At 47.0% G+C, this 20,171-nt stretch overlaps 1 protein-coding gene across 1 annotated transcript; it reads left to right on the top strand.

Annotated features, from left to right (window-relative positions):
• Positions 1-646: 646 nt before the first annotated feature.
• rgn (regucalcin) lies at positions 647-20,138 on the top strand. Its single transcript, XM_031757947.2, has 8 exons — positions 647-764; positions 2,423-2,612; positions 2,694-2,876; positions 2,952-3,046; positions 3,260-3,374; positions 3,450-3,581; positions 3,683-3,837; positions 19,899-20,138. The coding sequence occupies exons 2-8, from the start codon at positions 2,450-2,452 to the stop codon at positions 19,947-19,949; spliced, it is 894 nt and encodes a 297-aa protein (XP_031613807.1). The 5' UTR covers positions 647-764; positions 2,423-2,449; the 3' UTR covers positions 19,950-20,138.
• Positions 20,139-20,171: the final 33 nt, after the last annotated feature.

The raw sequence follows: 20,171 nt of genomic DNA, 5'->3' as shown, positions 1-20,171 counted from the left end.
TATTTATAAGGTGTATTTGGAAAATTATTGAATCCAATTTGAGTTTTACTGAAAAAACAAAAATGTTCATTTCTTTGTACTGGATATTTTAGAAAGTTTTTACTAAACCTTTGCCAGATAGTAAATTCAAAGTAATTTTTCTCAGAAATTTATTTCATATCAATTATTTTTTTGGTTAAAGTTGGGCAATTTTAACCTTCAGTTTGAGATTTTGTCCCTAAATCCAACACATATTTACAGTTTAATTCAATTAATATCTACTTTTGTTTTCTATTTGAATTTAATTAAAATTTTCTCTACATTTTACATAAATCTGTTGAAATTAAAATCTACTTAATTATTTTAAGTGTCACTTTGTTGCCATAACTTTTTTAAGTAACCTCTAGTCACAGTTTTTACAGTGGACACAAATTCTCATCTACAGATGCACAAACATAAAATTTTCAGATATTTTGGTTTACAAGGTTACAAAACTCAGTTCACAAATAAGCATTTGATTTACAAATACGCATTTGACCTACAAGTACAAAATGTTTGTCCACAATTTGAGCCCATACACCCACCCCAGATTAAAACCAGTGGAGGGGTGTTCCACCTGACATGTGTCACTGGGTCATGTGACTGAGCGGCTCAATTCAATGTTATTAAACTTTCTCTGGGTGCGCTTGGTGGGGGTGCTCCGCTGGGAGGGGCGGAGCTGCGAGACTGGGTCAGCGTGCACACACGGAGAGTACTTCAGAGTACTGCTTCTGGTACTGCAGCAGGTAAGTGGGTACCTGTCCAGGTATGTTTCAGTACACTGAGTACACGGTAGCGCTCCAGAAAGCTACAAACTTAACTTCTTTACACCGAACCAAACTCCGTATAAAAATGTGCAGATTTTTAGTGTCGCGTGGTTTTCCGGAGGCTTGCGAGGTAGACGTTTGGTAAGTTTGGTGTTTCCGGATGAAAGCGAGTCTGTTTTTAATTCAGCATTAGTCTTTGCTTCAAAATTAACGGGACTCCGTGGTAATCTGAACTTTGGCACGGCGGGGCTCAGCTCCTCACTGTAACACGCTCGTTCGCCCTAATGAAGACGTGCACGAGCCGAGCGAGGACGAGCGACCTCAGATTCACGTAGTTCACCTATGGTTCGATGAGACAGGTGAGGCCGACACGTACAAAGACGCACAAAGCGGCAGCAGCGTGTTGGTCCGGCAGGACTCTGCGGTCTTTAAACTTGTTTTGTTCTGTGTGTGCGCGCATGCGCGTGGTTGCTGGATGGTCGAAGTTAAAGACGGTGTCCTGTGCGATCCTCACACACGTGTCACTGCCGTGGCAGATGTTTAATGATCGGGTCCACAACAGTCTTTGCTCCTGGAGCATGATGAGGAGGACACGGAGCTATGAAACTTGGGGAGGTTCCCCTCATGTGTGGAGGAGCAGGTGTCACGGCACACTCCTGCTGGGAAACCACAGAACAGATGAAAAGTGTTGAGGTCACAGTGGGCTGTCCTAGTGTGGGGCGATGTCCCTGCTGTCCTCCTGCACCTTCACCTGTCTCTGTGAGCGTCTGTGGTTATGCCTGAACCGGTGAGGTTTTATGGGACATCAAAGTGACGAGCAGAACGCCGTCAGGGTCATTAGACTCCTGCTGATTTGTTGTGGGGTAATAAAGACATCAGGGAACCAGCGGCTCTTTAAAGTGTCTGAGAGATGAAAGAAAGCTGACTCACTCAGTTTAATGTTTAACTCACCAGTTAGTTAATAATCAATCAGGAGATCAATATAAAAAAAACTGCACTGTCATGTAGGCTGCACGTTACATAAGACTGCGTGATGCAGTACTCCTTTCTGAACATGAGTAGTACTACTTTATGTAAGACAGCAGTATCTCCCAGCACAGAGCTCACAGTCGGGGTCATTGTCGGGGTAACGGCTGCTCTGTGGGCACGTTTCCATTTCCACAGTGTCAGTCTGGACTGTACGACTTATAAGGTTGATGTTTGTGTTTCACCTGCTGCCCTCATGTTTATGATATCACCAGGTGTGTTTATGACATCAGAAAGTGTTTTGTTCCGGGATCAGGGTCTAGCCCGACTCGCCGTCAGCAGAACTTCCTGTTTTTATGAGTGGAGGTCACGAAGGTCATGTCGACGTCGCGCTATTGTCCAGGTGACTGTTATACTTCGCCCACGTTCCTCTGAGCAGAACAGGTAACGTCCCATCAGACCTGTTTCACCAGTCAACAAGACACGTGCTCAGCTGCTCATTCATACAGCGATTAGTTGATTCTCCTAGCAGCTGATTGGTGATTGGTTGATTCACTAACACAGTACACAGTACAGGGGTGTGTAGTACACAGTACAGGTATATGTAGTACAGGTGAGTTCAGTACATAATTTGATTTAAAACAAGTGACCTGCTGTTTCCATGCCTACAGTTTCCTGCTCTGTGATTGGCCCCAAAGATGTCATCAGTGAAGGTGGACCCCATAGTGAAATCAAGCGCTCTGATTGGTGAAGGGCCGGTGTGGGAGGAGCCGGAACAGACCCTGCTGTTTGTTGACATCATAGGGCAGAAAATCCACCGCTGGAGTCCTGCGGCCAATCACATACAGTCTGTGGAAACAGGTGGGCCAATCAGCATTCTCACCTGTCTGACGCTTACCTGAATGTTGCCTGACCATGTCTCACCTGTCCTTCTCCCCTCAGCTGACACAGTGGGCTTTGCGGTTCCTCGCAGGTCAGGCGGGTACGTTGCAGGTGTGGGTCGCAACATTGTGGCTGTTGATTGGCAGACGCACAAGGTGACATCACTGGTGGAGGTCGATGAAGACAAACCAAACAACCGCCTGAACGATGGGAAGGCTGATCCGAGTGGACGACTGCTGACGGGTCAGTCTGCACACCTGGTTACTGTCTTACCTGTGTGTCTCTCTGTTGCTATGGTAACAGTGTGATGCGTTTTAGGTACGATGTTAAGGGATCACCCGTCCGGGGAAAGGAAACAAGGAGCTCTGTTCTCTGTGGCCCCTGACCTCACTGTGACCAAACACCTGAGCCAGGTAACTTAACCTGCCTGTTATACTGACCAAGATAATCCTGTTGGTGTTCTTAATCAAGTGGCTGTATTAACGACGTAATCCATCAGCTAGGTTCGCAAGATGATCAGCTCATTGAACCAGACAATCAATGAGCCCGGTTAACGTGATACCTGACCATGTAAAATAAATGTACAGTCTCACTGTACCTGTCTGTCTCACCTGTCTGCCTCTCAGGTGGACATCTCTAACGGGATGGACTGGTCTGAGGATCAGAAGATGTTTTTCTATATCGACAGTTTGGCTCTGACTGTCGACGCCTTCGACCATGACCCCAGCACTGGGCATATTGGTACCTGTGTACTTATGCTTCACATTGTGTGTGCTTATGGTGTAGTACATCTGTATTTATAGCTGTGTTTCCTAGGTAATCGCCGTGTGGTATACCACATGCAGGAGGGGGAAGGGATTCCTGATGGGATGACTCTTGATGCTGAAGGTCGTCTGTGGGTGGCCTGTTATGACGGAGGGCGGGTCATCAACATCGACCCTGCTACTGGTTAGTTCTGGTTTCTGCTGGTTCTGGGTGTTACTGTAAGTGCGGTCATTTTAAAGTGGTGGTGATGATGATGATGTAGACTACCTGTCATACACTCACAGGTGTGCGGCTGAAGACGATCTCTCTGCCGGTGACGAAGACCACCTCATGTTGTTTCGGAGGTCCAGACTACTCTGAGCTCTATGTGACCTCGGCCAGTCTGGGCCTCAGCCAGTCTGAGAGCAAACAGCAGCCCCTGGCTGGAAGCACCTTCAGGGTGAGTTGGCAGCTCATGTGTTCCCTTTTAATAAACTTTTGACACTTGACTGTGACAAGATGATGAAACACAAAGAGCTCTCAGACTGTTTACATTAGATGGATGTACTCAACTTTTATGTCATTGACCCAGACTGGAGCTCAGACTTCTTGGATCATCTGTAATATTGTAAGGTAAAGACCCTGCAATAATACAAAGATATCCGAACAATCAGACAACCTCCTACGAGCAAGCACTTTGGTGACAGTGGGAAGGAAAAACTGCTGTTTAACAGGAAGAAACCTCACGCAGAACCAGGCTCAGGGAGTGGTGGCCATGGCCGGTTAGTGGTCAAGGTCAATTTTATTTATATGGCACATTTCCAGACAGACGATGCTGCACAAAATGCTTAACAATATAAAAATGTCATTAAAAAGAAACGATATAAAACAATAATAATGATATAAAACAATGATAGGACAATAAAAGAATTAAAACAATAACTAAGTAACCAATAACCAATAAATAAAACCAAAATGCTTGGGTCATAGTGTGTTAAAAGCCAGGGCATAAAAGTATGTCCTTAGTAGCAATTTAAAATGATCAAGTGTTGGTGCAGATCTAATATTTAGGGGAAGACTATTCCAAAGTCTGGGACCTGCCACAGAGAAGGCTCTATTGCCACGAGATTTGAGATTAGTCCGTGGGATGGATAACATTAATTTTGAGCTAGACCTCATAACTTTTCCTGGAGCATAAACAGAAAGGAGCTCAGACAGGTAAGAAGGAGCTCGGGCGTTAAGTGACTTAAAACAAAGAGTAAAAGTTTAAATTGGATCCTGTAGGAGACAGGAAGCCAGTGGGGAGGCTAAAACTGGAGATTCAATTCAATTTTATTTATATAGCGCCAAATCACAACAACAGTCGCCTCAAGGTGCTTTATATTGTAAGGTAGACCCTACAATAATAGATACAGAAAAAAACCCCAACAATCAAATGACCCCCTATGAGCAAGCACTTTGGCGACACTGGGAAGGAAAAACTTCATTTTAACAGGAAGAAACCTCCGGCAGAACCAGGCTCAGGGAGGGGCGGGGCCATCTGCTGCGACCGGTTGGGGTGAGAGAAGGAAAACAGGATAAAGACATGCTGTGGAAGAGAGACAGAGATTAATAACAGATATGATTCGATGCAGAGAGGTCTATTAACACATAGTGAGTGAGAAAGGTGACTGGAAAGGAAAAACTCAATGCATCATGGGAATCCCCGGCAGCCTACGTCTATTGCAGCATAACTAAGGGAGGATTCAGGGTCACCTGGTCCAGCCCTAACTATATGCTTTAGCAAAAAGGAAAGTTTTAAGCCTAATCTTAAAAGTAGAGATAGTGTCTGTCTCCCGAATCCAAACTGGAAGCTGGTTCCATAGAAGAGGGGCCTGAAAACTGAAGGCTCTGCCTCCCATTCTACTTTTAGATATTCCAGGAACAACAAGTAAGCCTGCAGTGCGAGATATGGGGTGATATGGTACTACAAGGTCATTAAGATAAGATGGGGCCTGATTATTTAAAACCTTGTATGTGAGGGGCAGGATTTTGAATTCAATTCTGGATTTAACAGGGAGCCAATGAAGGGAAGCCAATACAGGAGAAATCTGCTCTCTCTTTCTAGTCCCTGTCCGTACCCTTGCTGCAGCATTTTGGATTAACTGAAGACTTTTTGGGGATTTTTTAGGACATCCTGATAATAATGAATTGCAGTAGTCCAGCCTGGAAGTAATAAATGCATGAACTAGTTTTTCAGCGTCACTCTGAGACAAGATATTTCTAATTTTAGAGATGTTGCACAAATGGAGGAAAGCAGTCTTACATATTTGTTTAATATGTGCATTGAAGGACATGTCCTGGTCAAAAATGACTCCAAGGTTCCTCACAGCATTACTGGAGGCCAAGGTAATGCCATCCAGAGTAAGAATCTGCTTAGATACCATATTTCTAAGATTTTCAGGGCCGAGTACAATAACCTCAGTTTTATCTGAATTTAGAAGCAGAAAGTTAGCGGCCATCCAGGTCTTTAACTAATTGGTGTGTGCTATCTGGCTTTATGCATAGATAGAGCTGGGTGTCATCAGCATAGCAGTGAAAATTTATACTAATAGTCGGCTCAACAGTGCTCTGACTTTTTGTCAGCCTGGCTACAGTGCTGAAGAGAAACCTGGGGTTGTTCTTATTTTCTTCAATCAGTGATGAATACTAAGATGTTCTAGCTTTATGGAGGGCTTTCTTATAAAGCAATATGTCTGTGAAGGTTCTCAGTCATCCAGGTCATCGTAGTCAAAGGAGTTTGCAAAGAAAAGCGTCTGGACTTCTTTGAGTTGCTTGAAGACGTTTCACCTCTCATCCGAGAAGCTTCTTCAGTTCTAAGGTCAAATGGCCGAGAGTCCCAGATTTAAACCCAATGGGAGTATCCCCCCAGGGAGGGACAAAGGACCCCCTGGTGATCCTCTAATCACATGCGCCAAGGTGTGAAAGTGGGTGTGGGACCTTATAAAGCAACAAACTATTTCTCCAGGCTAAATGATGATCTTCTAAATTTGCGACACTGTTATGACCCAGGTCATTGTTGCCGTGTTGTGCTGTTACTCGCCACACCATGCGGGGGCATTGTTTGTACTCTGTGATGTCTGTGTTAGGTAAGTTTCCAGGTGGAGGCTGACCATTGGTGGAAGAGGGAATGAGGCCAGCTACAAATTGGGACCTGACTGGGCCGGCAGCCCCTCCTCCTACTTCCTGTTTCCAGTGAGCTGCGCGTTTGGGGCCCTTCGTGCCGTGTGACAGAGCTAGGCTGCAGTAAAAATAGTGTAGAGAGTCGTTTATCTAGACATGGTAGCTGTAGGGGTGGGAAGCCGTTTCTTTTACAACCTTTTTCTCCTGTTTCGGGTAGGGAGACAGGTTAGAGGTTTGTATTTTCTTTTGGGGTTGACTCACTATAGGTAAGTCAGTTGTGATTCATTTCCAGTGTGTTTTGTTTGTTGTTTTGGCCATGCCCACCCTGACGCTCGCTACCTGTCAAGTTAATAAAACGACTAGTCATTGTAAAGCTGTGGTTGTGTGATTTAAGATAAGATAAGATAAGATAAGATGGCCTTTAATAGTCCCACAGGTGGGAAATTTGTTTTGTTACAGCAAAAGTTTTGTTACAGCAAAAGTGCAAAGTTATGTAGCAGAAATTAGAAAACACTGGAATGCAATAAAATAAAATAACTAACTACTTTTTATTATTTTTCTTGTGTTGCACTCCAGCCCCCACCCCCAGGCCGGTGTGTAACATAATTGGGGGCTCGTCCTTGCCCGTTTGTGTTTTGTGGGGTTGTGTGGTGGCGTGTGGTGTTTGTTGCTTTGTGTGCCTATTGTTTGGTGGCTGGTTTGTGTTGTTGGCCGCAGATGCAGTTTGATTTGGATAAGTTCGCTAAGACTCCTACCTTGCAGCAGTTGAACAAGTGTAGGAAGGAGGATTTGCTGCTTATTGCCAGCCGTTTTGATGTGCATGCTCCGGTGGTGGTGAAGAAGGACGAATTGCGGCGGCTTATCGCTGAGGCCTTAGGTGAGCGGGGCCTGTTGGCGGGTGTGGCAGTTGCAAGTGAGGCGGGCGTGGCTGCTGTGGAGCCGCTAGCTCCTTTACCTGCTCTTTCCACTACTCCTCCTGTAACCTCTTCTTCTGTAGCTCCTCCTATTCCTACGGTGGGGACGTCAGCTGAGGAGCTCCAGCTGATGCTCCGCATTGAGGAGGTGGAGTTGAGTAATCGCAAGTTGGAGGTGGAGGCGATGCGCCTTCGGGTGAGAGCGCTAGAGCTAGAACGCCAGCCTCCGCCACGTAGCCCTACCCCTGCGCCACCCAGACCTGGTCTCACCCAAGCTCCTCATCAAGATTTTGATGTGGGTAAGCACATTAAATTGGTGCCACCCTTTAGTGAGTCTGAGGTGGATTCGTTCTTTGCTGCTTTTGAGCATGTTGCTACTGCGTTGAAATGGCCGGAGGAGGTCTGGGCCTTGCTGCTTCAATGTCGGCTGGTGGGTAGGGCTCAGGAGGTGTGTGCTAGTCTCTCGGCAACTGAAAGTTTGGATTATGATGTTGTTAAGGCTGCTGTGTTGCGTGCTTTTGAGTTGGTGCCGGAAGCGTACCGTCAGAAATTTCGGCAGTGTGAGAGAGGGGCTAACCAGACTTATGTGGAGTTCGCGCGTGAGAAAGGTCTGCTTTTTGAAAAGTGGTGTCAGGCTAGCATGGGTTAAGGAGTTTGCACAGTTGAGGGAATTGATGCTGTTGGAGGATTTTAAGGGGTGCCTGCCAGAGCAGGTTGTTGTCTATTTAAACGAACAGAAAGTTGACTCCCTTGCAAAGGCAGCAGTCCTGGCGGATGAGTTTGCCTTGACTCACAAAAGTGGTTTTTCGCCTCCGCCGCGTTGGGGCCCTAGAGTTTTGCCCGGGGTGGTGGGGGGCACGATCTCCCCCGCTTCCACGGCGTAGCCCTACAGTGGCGGGTGGGGACCGCAGATGTTTCTATTGTCATGAGCTCGGTCACCTCATTGCTTTTTGTCCAGTGCTAAGGACAAAGGAGGTATCGCAGACTAAAACCACATCTGGGGTGGGGCCAGTACAGTGTTGTTCTACTGTGGACCGCCCTGAGCCAGTGCCCGATGGGGTTTTTACGGTGGAGATAGATGAGGTGTTCAGACCTTTTGTCTCTGTGGGTTCTTTGTCACTGTCTGGTGATGCAGCAGACCAGGTTCCAATCACCATATTAAGGGATACGGGGGCAAAGCATTCTGTAGCGCGATGTGGAATTGTGCCTTTCTCTCAGCAGTCGTATTGTGGCTCTGATTTGTTGGTGTGGGGAATTAAGATGAGTATTTTGCCTATGCCGCTTCATACTATTACCTTGACCTCGCCCTTTGTATCGGGTGCAGTGCGGGTGGGGGTGCAAGATCAGCTGCCAATTGAAGGCATTGATCTTATTCTGGGAAACGACTTGGCTGGGGGAAAGGTGTTTCCGGCCACTCCTGAAGTCACTGAATGTCCTACTCCGGATATTTTGTGTCATACGTCTTCTGGACTTGGCGACTCCACAGTTTTCCCGGCATGTGTGGTTACACGTGCTCAGGCTCGTCTCCTTGGTGACGTGGTGGACATATCTGAGACGTTCTTGGATGGTTCTGACTCACATAATAGCCCTTCCCCGGAGGTAGACGGTGAGAAATCTAAGGTTTTTAGTGTAGTATCAGAGGACTTGTGTTTGGCGGTGAACAGGGAGCAGCTCGTTGAGGCTCAACAGTCTGATGATACTTTGTCTGCCTTCCGATATGCTGCCTTGCAGCAGGTGGCTGTACCTGGTCCTGCATCCTACCAATTTGACCATGGGGTTCTGTTGCGCAAGTGGACTCCGGTGTCTGGGTTAGAGGGTGATGTGGTCACTCAGGTTGTGGTGCCGACGGAGTACCGACCCCAGTTTTTGAGTCTTGCCCATGAGCATCATCTGTCGGGCCACTTAGGGATTAGAAAAACGTATGACAGAGTGCTCCGCTATTTTTTTTTTTGATGTGGCTCTTTATTGTCGGTCCTGTCATGTTTGTCAGGTGTCTGGCAAGCCCAGTCAGGTCATCCCTCCTGCCCCTTTACATCCTATCCCTGCAATAGGTGAGCCCTTCGAACATGTCATAGTGGACTGTGTCGGGCCCTTGCCGAAGACCAAGGCAGGTTACCAGTATATACTTACCATAATGTGTGCGGCCACACGGTTTCCAGAAGCTATTCCCCTGCGATCGCTCAGGGCAAAGGCCGTTGTGAAAGCACTAGTTCAGTTTTTTTCTACATTTGGGTTACCGAAACACATTCAAACCGACCAGGGATCTAATTTCCTGTCTAGGGTTTTTGCTCAAGTTATGTCTGAACTGTCTGTTAAGCACCGGGTGTCTAGTGCTTATCACCCAGAAACTCAGGGGGCATTGGAGCGATTCCACCAGACTCTAAAGGCCATGTTGCGGAAGTACTGTGTTGAAACTGATTCAGAATGGGATGTGGGCCTGCCATTGTTGCTGTTTGCCATTCGAGAAGCCACACAAGAGTCCCTGGGTTTTAGCCCGGCGGAGCTGGTTTTTGGACACACTGTGCGTGGACCCTTACGTCTGCTCCAGGAGAGGCGGCTTGCAGACCAGTCGAGACCCGCGCACAATGTACTTGATTATGTGAGTTCGTTTAGGGAGAGGTTGCACGCTGCGTGTGAGTTGGCACGTAGCTCGCTTTCTAATGCCCAGAGTAATATGAAGGAGAGGTATGATAGGAAAACCCTCAAGCGTACCTTTCTGCCTGGTGAGCATGTTTTGGTTTTCCTACCAGTCGTGGGTTCATGTCTTCAAGCTCGCTTCAGTGGTCCTTATGAGGTTGAGCGCCAAATCAGTGACACATATTATCTGATTAAAACCCCAGATAGAAGTTCTGGGGCACGCTTAGAGAATTCTAAAATCCTGGAGGATCTTAAGGCTCATTTGTTTTACTTGGATGAGCCCCTCAAGCAGGACATATATAGTCTGATTTGTGGCCATACCATGCTTTTTAGTGACAAACCAACTCAAACCACCGTGCTTGAGCATGATATAGATGTTGGTGACCACAGGCCCATTAAGCAGCATACCTACCGGGTCAACCCAGTAAAGCGGGCTGTTATGAAGAAGGAGGTGGAATATTTGCTGAAGAATGGTTTTGCGGTCCCTAGCTTCAGCCCCTGGAGTTCACCTACCCTTTTGGTGCCTAAATCTGACGAAACTCCACGCTTCTGTAATGATTACCATCCATCCATCCATCCTCATCCGCTTTATCCGAAGTCGGGTCGCGGGGGCAGCAGCCTAAGCAGAGAAGCCCAGACCTCCCTCTCCCCAGCCACCTCCTCCAGCTCATCCGGGGGAACACCAAGGCGTTCCCAGGCCAGCCGAGAGATATAATCTCTCCAGCGCGTCCTGGGTCTGCCCTGGGCCTCCTCCCGGTGGGACATGCCCGAACACCTCACCCAGGAGGCGCCCAGGGGCATCCTTGTCAGATGCCCGAACCACCTCAACTGGCTCCTTTCGATGTGGAGGAGCAGCGGCTCTACTCTGAGCCCCTCCCGGATGGCCGAACTTCTCACCCTATCTCTAAGGGAGAGGCCAGCCACCCTTCGGAGGAAGCTCATTTCTGCCGCTTGTACCCGCGATCTCGTTCTTTCGGTCACTACCCACAGCTCGTGGCCATAGGTGAGGGTCGGGACGTAGATCGACCGGTAAATTGAGAGCTTCGCTTTTACACTCAGCTCCCTCTTCACCACGACGGACCGGGTGCAGCGTCCGCATCACTGCAGCCGCAGCACCAATCCGTCTGTCGATCTCCGGCTCCCTTCTCCCATCACTCGCGAACAAGACCCCGAGATACTTGAACTCCTCCACTTGGGGCAGGAACTCATCCCGACCCGGAGTGGGCACTCCACCCTTTTCCGGCTGAGAACCATGGCCTCAGATTTGGAGGTGCTGATCCTCATTCCCGCTGCTTCACACTCGGCTGCGAACTGTTCCAGTGCGAGCTGGAGGCCCCACCGATGAAGCCATCAGAACCACATCATCCGCAAAAAGCAGAGATGAGATTCTGAGGCCACCGAAGTGAAAGCCCTCCGCCACTTGGCTGCGCCTAGAAATCCTGTCCATAAAAATTATGAACAGAATCGGTGACAAAGGGCAGCCCTGGCGGAGCCCATCGCCCACCGGAAACAAGTCCGACTTATTGCCGGCAATGCGAACCAAACTCTTGCAACGGTTGTATAGGGATCGAATGGCCCGTAACAGTGGGCCAGACACCCCATACTCCCGCAACACCTCCCACAGGACACCCCGAGGGACACGGTCGAATGCCTTCTCCAAGTCCACAAAACACATGTAGACTGGTTGGGCAAACTCCCATGCACCCTCAAGTATCCTCGAGAGGATAAAGAGCTGGTCCAGTGTTCCGCGACCAGGACGAAAACCGCATTGTTCCTCCTGTATCCGAGGTTCGACTAACGGACGAACTCTCCTTTCCAGCACCCTGGCATAGACTTTCCCAGGGAGGCTGAGGAGTGTGATCCCCCTGTAGTTGGAACACACCCTCCGGTCTCCCTTCTTAAAGATGGGGACCACCACCCCGGTCTGCCAGTCCAGGGTACTGCCCTGATCTCCACGCAACATTGTAGAGGCGTGTCAACCAGGACAGCCCTACAACGTCCAGAGCCTTCAGGAACTCGGGCGGACCTCATCAACACCAGGGGCTCTGCCACCGAGGAGTTGTTTAACTGCCTCAGTGACCTCGACCCCAGAAATTGGCGGGTCATTCCCTCATCCCCAGACTCTGCTTCCTCCTCGGAAGACGTGTCAGTGGGATTAAGGAGGTCCTCAGTATTCCTTCCACCGTCTGACAATTTTCTCAGTCGACGTCAGCAGCGCACCGCCAGCACTATACACAGTGCAGGTAGAGCACCGCTTTCCCCTGAGGCGCCTGACGGTTTGCCAGAATCTCTTCGAGGCAGTCCGAAAGTCTTTTCCATGGTCTCTCCGAACTCCTCCCACACCCGAGTTTTTGCTTCAGCCACTGCCCGAGCCGCATTCCGCTTGGCCTGTCGATACCTGTCAGCTGCCTCTGGAGTCCCACAGGCTAACCAAGCCCGATAGGACTCCTTCTTCAGCCTGGTGGCTCCCTTCACCTCTGGTGTCCACCATTTGGTTCGGGGATTACCACCACGGCAGGCACCAACCACCTTGCGGCCGCAGCTCAATGCAGCAGCTTCGCAATGGAGACGCTGAACATGGTCCATTCGGACTCAATGTCCCCAGTCTCCCTCGGAATGTTGTTGAAGCTCTGCCGGAGGTGTGCGTTGAAGATCTCGCGGACTGGGGCCTCTGCTAGACGTTCCCAGCACACCCTCACTACGCGTTTAGGTGCACCGGGTCTGTCCAGCGTCCTCCCCCGCCACCTGATCCAACTCACCACCAGGTGGTGATCAGTTGACAGCTCAGCCCCTCTCTTTACCCGAGTGTCCAGAACATATGGTCGCAGGTCTGGTGATACGATTACAAAATCGATCATCGACCTGCGGCCTAGAGCATCCTGGTGCCACGTGCACTTATGGACACTCTTATGTTCGAACAAGGTGTTCGTTATGGCCAAACTGTAATGATTACCGCAAAGTAAATGCCGTCACTAAACCAGACTCTTTTCCGCTCCCACGTATGGATGACTGGGTAGATAGGGTGGGTTCAGCCAGATTTGTCACAAAGCTGGATCTTTTGAAAGGTTATTGGCAGGTGCCCCTTTCACAACGGGCGGCTGAGATCTCTGCTTTTGTGACACCAGACCACTTCCTGTGATGCCGTTTGGGTTAAGAAATGCTCCGGCCACGTTCCAAAGACTGATGGATACGGTGCTATTGGGTGTCCATGGCTGTGAGGTTTACTTAGATGATATTGTAGTTTATTCACCAACATGGCCAGAGCACATGGACACGCTGCGGGAAGTTTTTGCCCGGTTGAAGGATGCCAGTTTGACAGTGAATCTTGTCAAGTGCGAGTTCGGCAAAGCTGTGGTTACCTATCTGGGGAAACAGGTGGGACAGGGGCAGGTGCGCCCTCTCATGGCCAAAGTCCAGGCCATTTTGGATTTCCCAGTACCAACAACACGGCGTCAACTTCGCCGTTTTCTGGGTATGCGTGGCTACTACCGTGGGTTCTGCAAAAATTTTGCCACAGTGGTTACTCCCTTGACTGCGTTGACAAGTCCGTCACACCTCTTTTTGTGGAACTCTGACTGTCAGGAAGCATTTGACTCAGCCAAAGCCCTGTTGTGCAGTGCCCCAGTGTTAGGTGCCCCTGATTTTACTCGCGCGTTCAAGTTAGAGGTGGATGCCAGTGCTTATGGTGCAGGTGCTGTACTTTTGCAGGGGGATGACCAGGGAATTGATCACCCACTGTGCTACTTCTCGAAAAAGTTCAATAAGCATCAGATGATTTATGGCACAATTGAGAAGGAGACTCTAGCGTTACTTTTGGCCCTCTAACATTTTGAAGTGTATGTCAGTTCCAGCCCCGCACCAACTGTTGTTTATACTGACCACAATCCCCTGGTCTTCCTTTCTCGCATGCGAAATAACAACCAGCACCTCATGCGATGGTCCTTGTTGCTGCAGGACTTTAACATTGACATTCATCATCTCCGAGGGGCCAGGGCTCTAGACTAACATTTTGACATGGGCGCACCGGTACGCCTAACTTTAAAAATTTAGGCGTACCGGCACAAATGTTAGGCGCACTCAAATTTTTCAACCGCATCGCTTAACACCGTAGTTTTACATGTTTTTTGGGGGGAAAATTGAAGTCCATACAGACAATATTCATTTCTAAATTATTAACTAACAATCTTGTGCTTAAAGTGCTTTGTCAATATTATAGAAAATGTTAAACTTAATCATCATCTTGGACTCCTCTGACGACCTGTTTGCTGCTGCCTGCTGCTGAAAGGCAGTTGGGAGAGGGGACACTCGGGCAGTGCATTCATTGAAGCATATAATGTGTTTTCTGGATAAACTGCTGTTTTTTCAGCATTCAAAGATTGATGGCACCATGTCAGAGCTGGCTATGAATTTCAGACGGATCAGTCCTTAACTTAACACAAAAGTTATCAATAGTTCTTTTCTTATTACTCACAGCTACATCCACTTCTGTCAGGCCTAGGCTGCTCACTACGGCTGGGTATCATCACTGATTTCTATCATCCATTCGATTCCTTCTCAAAGTCCTGATTCGATTCAATTTAGCCTCAGACAGTCAGAAATATTATAATTCTGATCATTTATCAGTACTGATACACATGAGACTTCATCAGGATTGTGAACATCACAGCAGATGCCTTTGTGTCAAAGTAACTGAGAATAAAACACAGAAAAACATGAAGGAGATTTTCCTGGTCTGGCTTTTTATAGCAGATAACCTTAAAAATATTCTGCAATTTTTCATAATTTTAAGAAGTTTAAATTTCTTCAGTATTGAACAGCAGAAATTAGGCTTTCTTTTCCGAGGTCATTTAAGTGAAAAAAAAAAAAAAAGAAAAGAAAAAGACAGCGGCCGACAGCGCTGTAAACAACTGTAGACTGGTGGGTAATAAGCGAATAAATAATGCAGAAAACAGATTTGAGATGGGAAACTGTTCTTGAAGTACAGAGAGAGAGAGAGAGAGAAAGGGAGCTGTGCATGAAGTGTGATTTTTATCGTGGTGGAAGCAAAACAGCAAAAGTCAGAGGGAATTCATGATGAAATTGATCAAATGTGAAGCGTAGTTTGCTGCTTCTTTTGCTGCTGGCTCAGCGAATTTTGGTTGGAGAGACAAAACCTGCAGCTCAGAATCAGCGCAAAAAAGACGGAAACACAGCGCAGACCCGGCGCATCAGAATTGCTAAGCTCCGACAGCGTGTCCGTGTTCGGGCTGTGGGGTGAGAAAGCCGAGAAAGACAAAGCTGATTCTGATGCGTTGGGTCCGCTCTGTGTTTACGTCTTTGTGTGGAATCCGTTAATGAATTGATATCGCTTTATTCAAGCTACTCACCTCTCTTTTCCACCTGCACTTTCAACTGGACCACGGCCAATCAGAGAGGTCCCGCCCCTGACTATCTCTGATTGGTTTAGTCCACGATAGGGGCATAATGTGTGCCTGTTGTTGACCACACGGAGAGTTGCAGAGATTTTTTTTTTTTGTTACCTGAAAATATTTGGTCGCACCGGTGCGACCAAATATTTTTTTTTTAGTCGCACCACTGAAAAGTTTGGTCGCATTTGCGACCAAATTGGTCGCACTCTAGAGCCCTGCGAGGGGCTGATAATATTGTGGCCAATGCACTATCCCGAGTAGAGACCTAGATTCAGCATCTCTTAAAGGATGGAGATGCTTGATTTTAGATAGGGGGGTGTTATGACCCAGGTCATTGTTGCCGTGTTGTGCTGTTACTCGCCACACCATGCGGGGGCATTGTTTGTACTCTGTGATGTCTGTGTTAGGTAAGTTTCCAGGTGGAGGCTGACCATTGGTGGAAGAGGGAATGAGGCCAGCTACAAATTGGGACCTGACTGGGCCGGCAGCCCCTCCTCCTACTTCCTGTTTCCAGTGAGCTGCGTGTTTGGGGCCCTTCGTGCCGTGTGACAGAGCTAGGCTGCAGTAAAAATAGTGTAGAGAGTCGTTTATCTAGACATGGTAGCTGTAGGGGTGGGAAGCCGTTTCTTTTACAACCTTTTTCTCCTGTTTCGGGTAGGGAGACAGGTTAGAGGTTTGTATTTTCTTTTGGGGTTGACTCACTATAGGTAAGTCAGTTGTGATTCATTTCCAGTGTGTTTTGTTTGTTGTTTTGGCCATGCCCACCCTGACGCTCGCTACCTGTCAAGTTAATAAAACGACTAGTCATTGTAAAGCTGTGGTTGTGTGATTTACTACTTTTTATTATTTTTCTTGTGTTGCATTCCCCCCCCCCCACTTCACCCGTTGCCTACTGGTGGTGGTCAGAGGGCCCGGTGGCGCCAGTGTCCGGCAGCCTCGCCTCTGTCAGTGCGCCCCAGGGTGGCTGTGGCTACAACGTAGCTTATCATCACCAGTGTGTGAATGTGTGCGTGAATGGGTGGATGACTGGATGTGTAAAGCGCTTTGGGGTCCTTAGGGACTAGTAAAGCGCTATACAAATACAGGCCATTTACCATTTTTACCATGATCGACCTCTGTTGGAGTAGCGTTCAGGTAGCTGCTCTGCTCTATGTTGGTACAGGGCGTTGAAGATGATAACAGTGGGTGGATTATATTCTTAAACTTAGTTACAGCACGTTCATAAAGACATCTACTGTGATAAAGTCTACTCTCCACTGCTGTGTAATCAATTATTGTAAATGTAAATGTTATCAGGAAATGATCAGACAGCAGAGGGTTTTCAGGAAACACTGTTAAATGTTCAGTTTCTATGCCATATGTTAAAACAAGATCTAGAGTGTGATTAAAGTGGTGGGTGGGTTCTTTTACATTTTGAGAGAAGCCAATTGAGTCTAATAACAGATTAAATGCCATGTTGAGGCTGTCATTTTTAGCATCTACATGGATGTTAAAATCACCCACAATAATTATTTTATCTGAGCTGAGCACTAAATCAGATAAAAAGTCTGAGAAATCAGAGAGAAACTCTGTGTAAGGCCCAGGTGGACGATAGATAATAACAAGTAAGACTGGTTTCTGAGTTTTACAGCTGGGGTGGACGAGGCTAAGCATCAGGCTTTCAAATGAATTAAAAGTCTGCCTTGGTCTTTCGTTAATTAATAGGCTGGTGTGAAAAATTGCTGCCACACCGCCCCCTCGGCCTGTGCTTCGAGGTTTCTGGTAGTTAGAATGACTCGGGGGTGGTGATTCATTTAAACTAACATAATCATCCTGCTGCAACCAGGTTTCTGTAAGGCAGAGTAAATCGATTTGTTGATCAATTATTAAGTCATGTACTAACAGAGACTTGGAGGAGAGAGACGTAATATTTAATAATCCACATTTCACTGTTTTACTCTTTGGTTCAGATGTGGATACTGTATTGTTCTTTCTTTGTGATTTTTTTTTTTACTTTTATTTTTTTATTTGTTTAAATTGTTTGTTGATGGTTTTTAGTTTGTTTTTGTCTGTTTGGGAGCTGACACAGTCTCTATGGAGATGGGTTTTGGGGGGAGGTAACAGGAGGAAAGAAGCTGCAGAGAGGCATGTAAGACTGCAACTCTGCTTCCTGGTCCCAACTCTGATTAGTCATATTTTGGGGGGTTTAATAAATTGGTCCATATTTCTAGAAATGAGAGCTGCTCCATCCAAAGTGGGATGGATGCCGTCTCTCCTAACAAGACCAGGTTTCCTCCAGAAAGTTTCCCAATTATCTATGAAGCCCACATCGTTTTTTGGACACCACTCAGACAGCCAGCAATTTATGGAGAACATGCGACTAAACATGTCACTCCTGGTCTGATTGGGTATATGATCTCTCCGTTTGGTACCAGTTAGCAGGCGAGCAGCTGAATTTTGGATGATCTGAAGACTATGAATGAGGCCTGGTCGAGACCAAAATACAATGAATTGCAGTAGTCCAATCTGCAAGTATCCTGCAAGGTGGATGACACGTTCGAAGACGTTAGCCAGGTGGTATGGCTTTACCTTGGCTAGCTGTCTTAACTGAAAGAAGCAGGATTGGACTACTGCACTCACTTGCTTATTCATTTGAAAAGAACCATCAAGGTAGACACAAGGTTTTTTGCATGTGTTTTACAGTAGGAGGAAAGGGGGCTCAGAGTGCTATCGATGTGATTTTGACAAAGTTGCCAAAAATGGCAACTTCAGTTTTATTTTTGTTTTGCTTTAGAAAATTTAAAGACATCCACTGTTTCATGTCATCAAGGCAACGTAATAAAACTGGGGACAGTCTGACCCTGCTTTTAAAGGCAGATAAATCTGCAAATCGTCAGCAAAGCAGTGGAATGAAATGTATCCCGAAAAGATAGAACCCAATGGCAACAAATACAGTGCGAACAGGGCAGGACCCAAAATAGAAGCCTGAGGTACACCATAATTAAGAGGGGATATTTTGGAGCTATGGGGACCCATATTAACATAAAAAGACCTTCCTGACAAGTAGGACTGAAACCACTGGAGGGCAGATCCTTTTAGGCCAGCATGAAATTCCAGCCGTGATAACAGGATGTCGTGGTCGACCGTGTCAAAAGCTGCTGACAGGTCCAACAATAAAATGGCAGCAGGGCTGCCAGAGTCCAGAGTTGAAAGACTATCATTGAAAACCCATAAAAGTGCTGTCTCAGTACTGTGTAGTGATTTAAAACCAGACTGAAATTTTTCAGAGATCTTGTTAGAATCAAGGTGGGCCTGTAACTCCAAGTAGACCACTTTCTCCAGAACTTTAGAAAGAAAAGGAAGCTTTGAGATTGGCCTGTAATTGGAAAGAACAGTTGGGTCCAGGTTATGTTTTTTAAGAAGAGGCTGAGCTATAGCTTGCTTAAAGCATGATGGGACACAGCCTGTAGCAAGGGACATATTAATTAATCTCAGGATAAAAGGCCCAACAGTATTAAAAGTGTTTTTAAGCAAGCTTGGGGCGAGACAATCACTTATTAAACTTGGGAGTACGGTATATAAGGGCACACAACAAAGGGGCAGCACAGTTCAGGTGTAAATCAAACAGCTGGAGTTCAAAACTAGAAAATGAATAGTGCCGTAATGTTTGATGACAGTGAAATTGAGTGTTGAACACAGTGGCTATCTCTCCTCCCCACCCCATCCCCACCCACCAGAGGACCGAGGGAGGCTGAAGAATGAGCAATCAGGAGGAACCAGTTCTGAAAAAGCTACAGACTTACCGGGTTGAAGCCATGTTTCTGTCAGAAACAGGAAGTCCAGCTGTTGTGACTTTGGGAAGTTGTTTAATACAAATGTCTTGTTTGCTAAAGATCTTACATTTAGTAGAGCCATTTGAAGGGCGTAAATTCTAACAACCAAGGCACCGGCTCGGTTAAGCGTGCAAAGATTTCTGTGGTCCATTCCGCTTCTTCCAGTAAGTGGTGTAGGACGCTGGTGTATCTCTAATCGAATATTATGGTCGACAGTATCGAACGCTGCACTGAGGTCTAGCAGGACAAGCGTAGAGCTAAGTCCACTGAATGGATGATGGATGGTTCATTGTGGGGTACAGTTCAGTCTCTACAGAAACAAATGATCCCAAAGAACTCGGGTGTTGGTCAAAGGCATTCAGCTGCTGAGAACATCAGCTAAGTTTTCATAATGTCCTTCAAACTCTTTCCAGATCAAAGGGAGAGCAGTCTATTTCATTCAGGGAGAGCTTTTGTTATCGGGTCATTCTGTTTGTTGAAGTGAGGCTCTGATTGGCTGAATTCCTGTTCAGCCAATTCCGTCAATGTGGTCGCCACTTAACTGGGTAACTGTCACCTGCCCTGACTCCTGCATGTGTGTGTGCACAGGTCACGGGACTCGGGGTCAAAGGTCGACCTTCATACGCTTTCTCTGGATGAACTTCAGGAGGACAAGACCTGATCCATCAGTGAACGCTAACAGCCAATCACAGCACACATCAACATGATGAACTAATCAACGTTTGCTGATTACTTGTCAATCAATTAGTGTACGGATATATAATTAACGATCATCAGTCACACAGATTAATGATGCTTTATGTTGGAAATAAAACCTGAGTGACATCAGAGGGATTGTGGGTAATGTAGTGTCAAACAGAA

Source organism: Oreochromis aureus, linkage group 15 (genome assembly GCF_013358895.1).
Source record: "Oreochromis aureus strain Israel breed Guangdong linkage group 15, ZZ_aureus, whole genome shotgun sequence".
Taxonomy (NCBI): Eukaryota; Metazoa; Chordata; class Actinopteri; order Cichliformes; family Cichlidae; genus Oreochromis; species Oreochromis aureus.
Note: the sequence above shows the minus strand (reverse complement) of the source record. Positions and strands in the feature narration are given on the sequence as shown.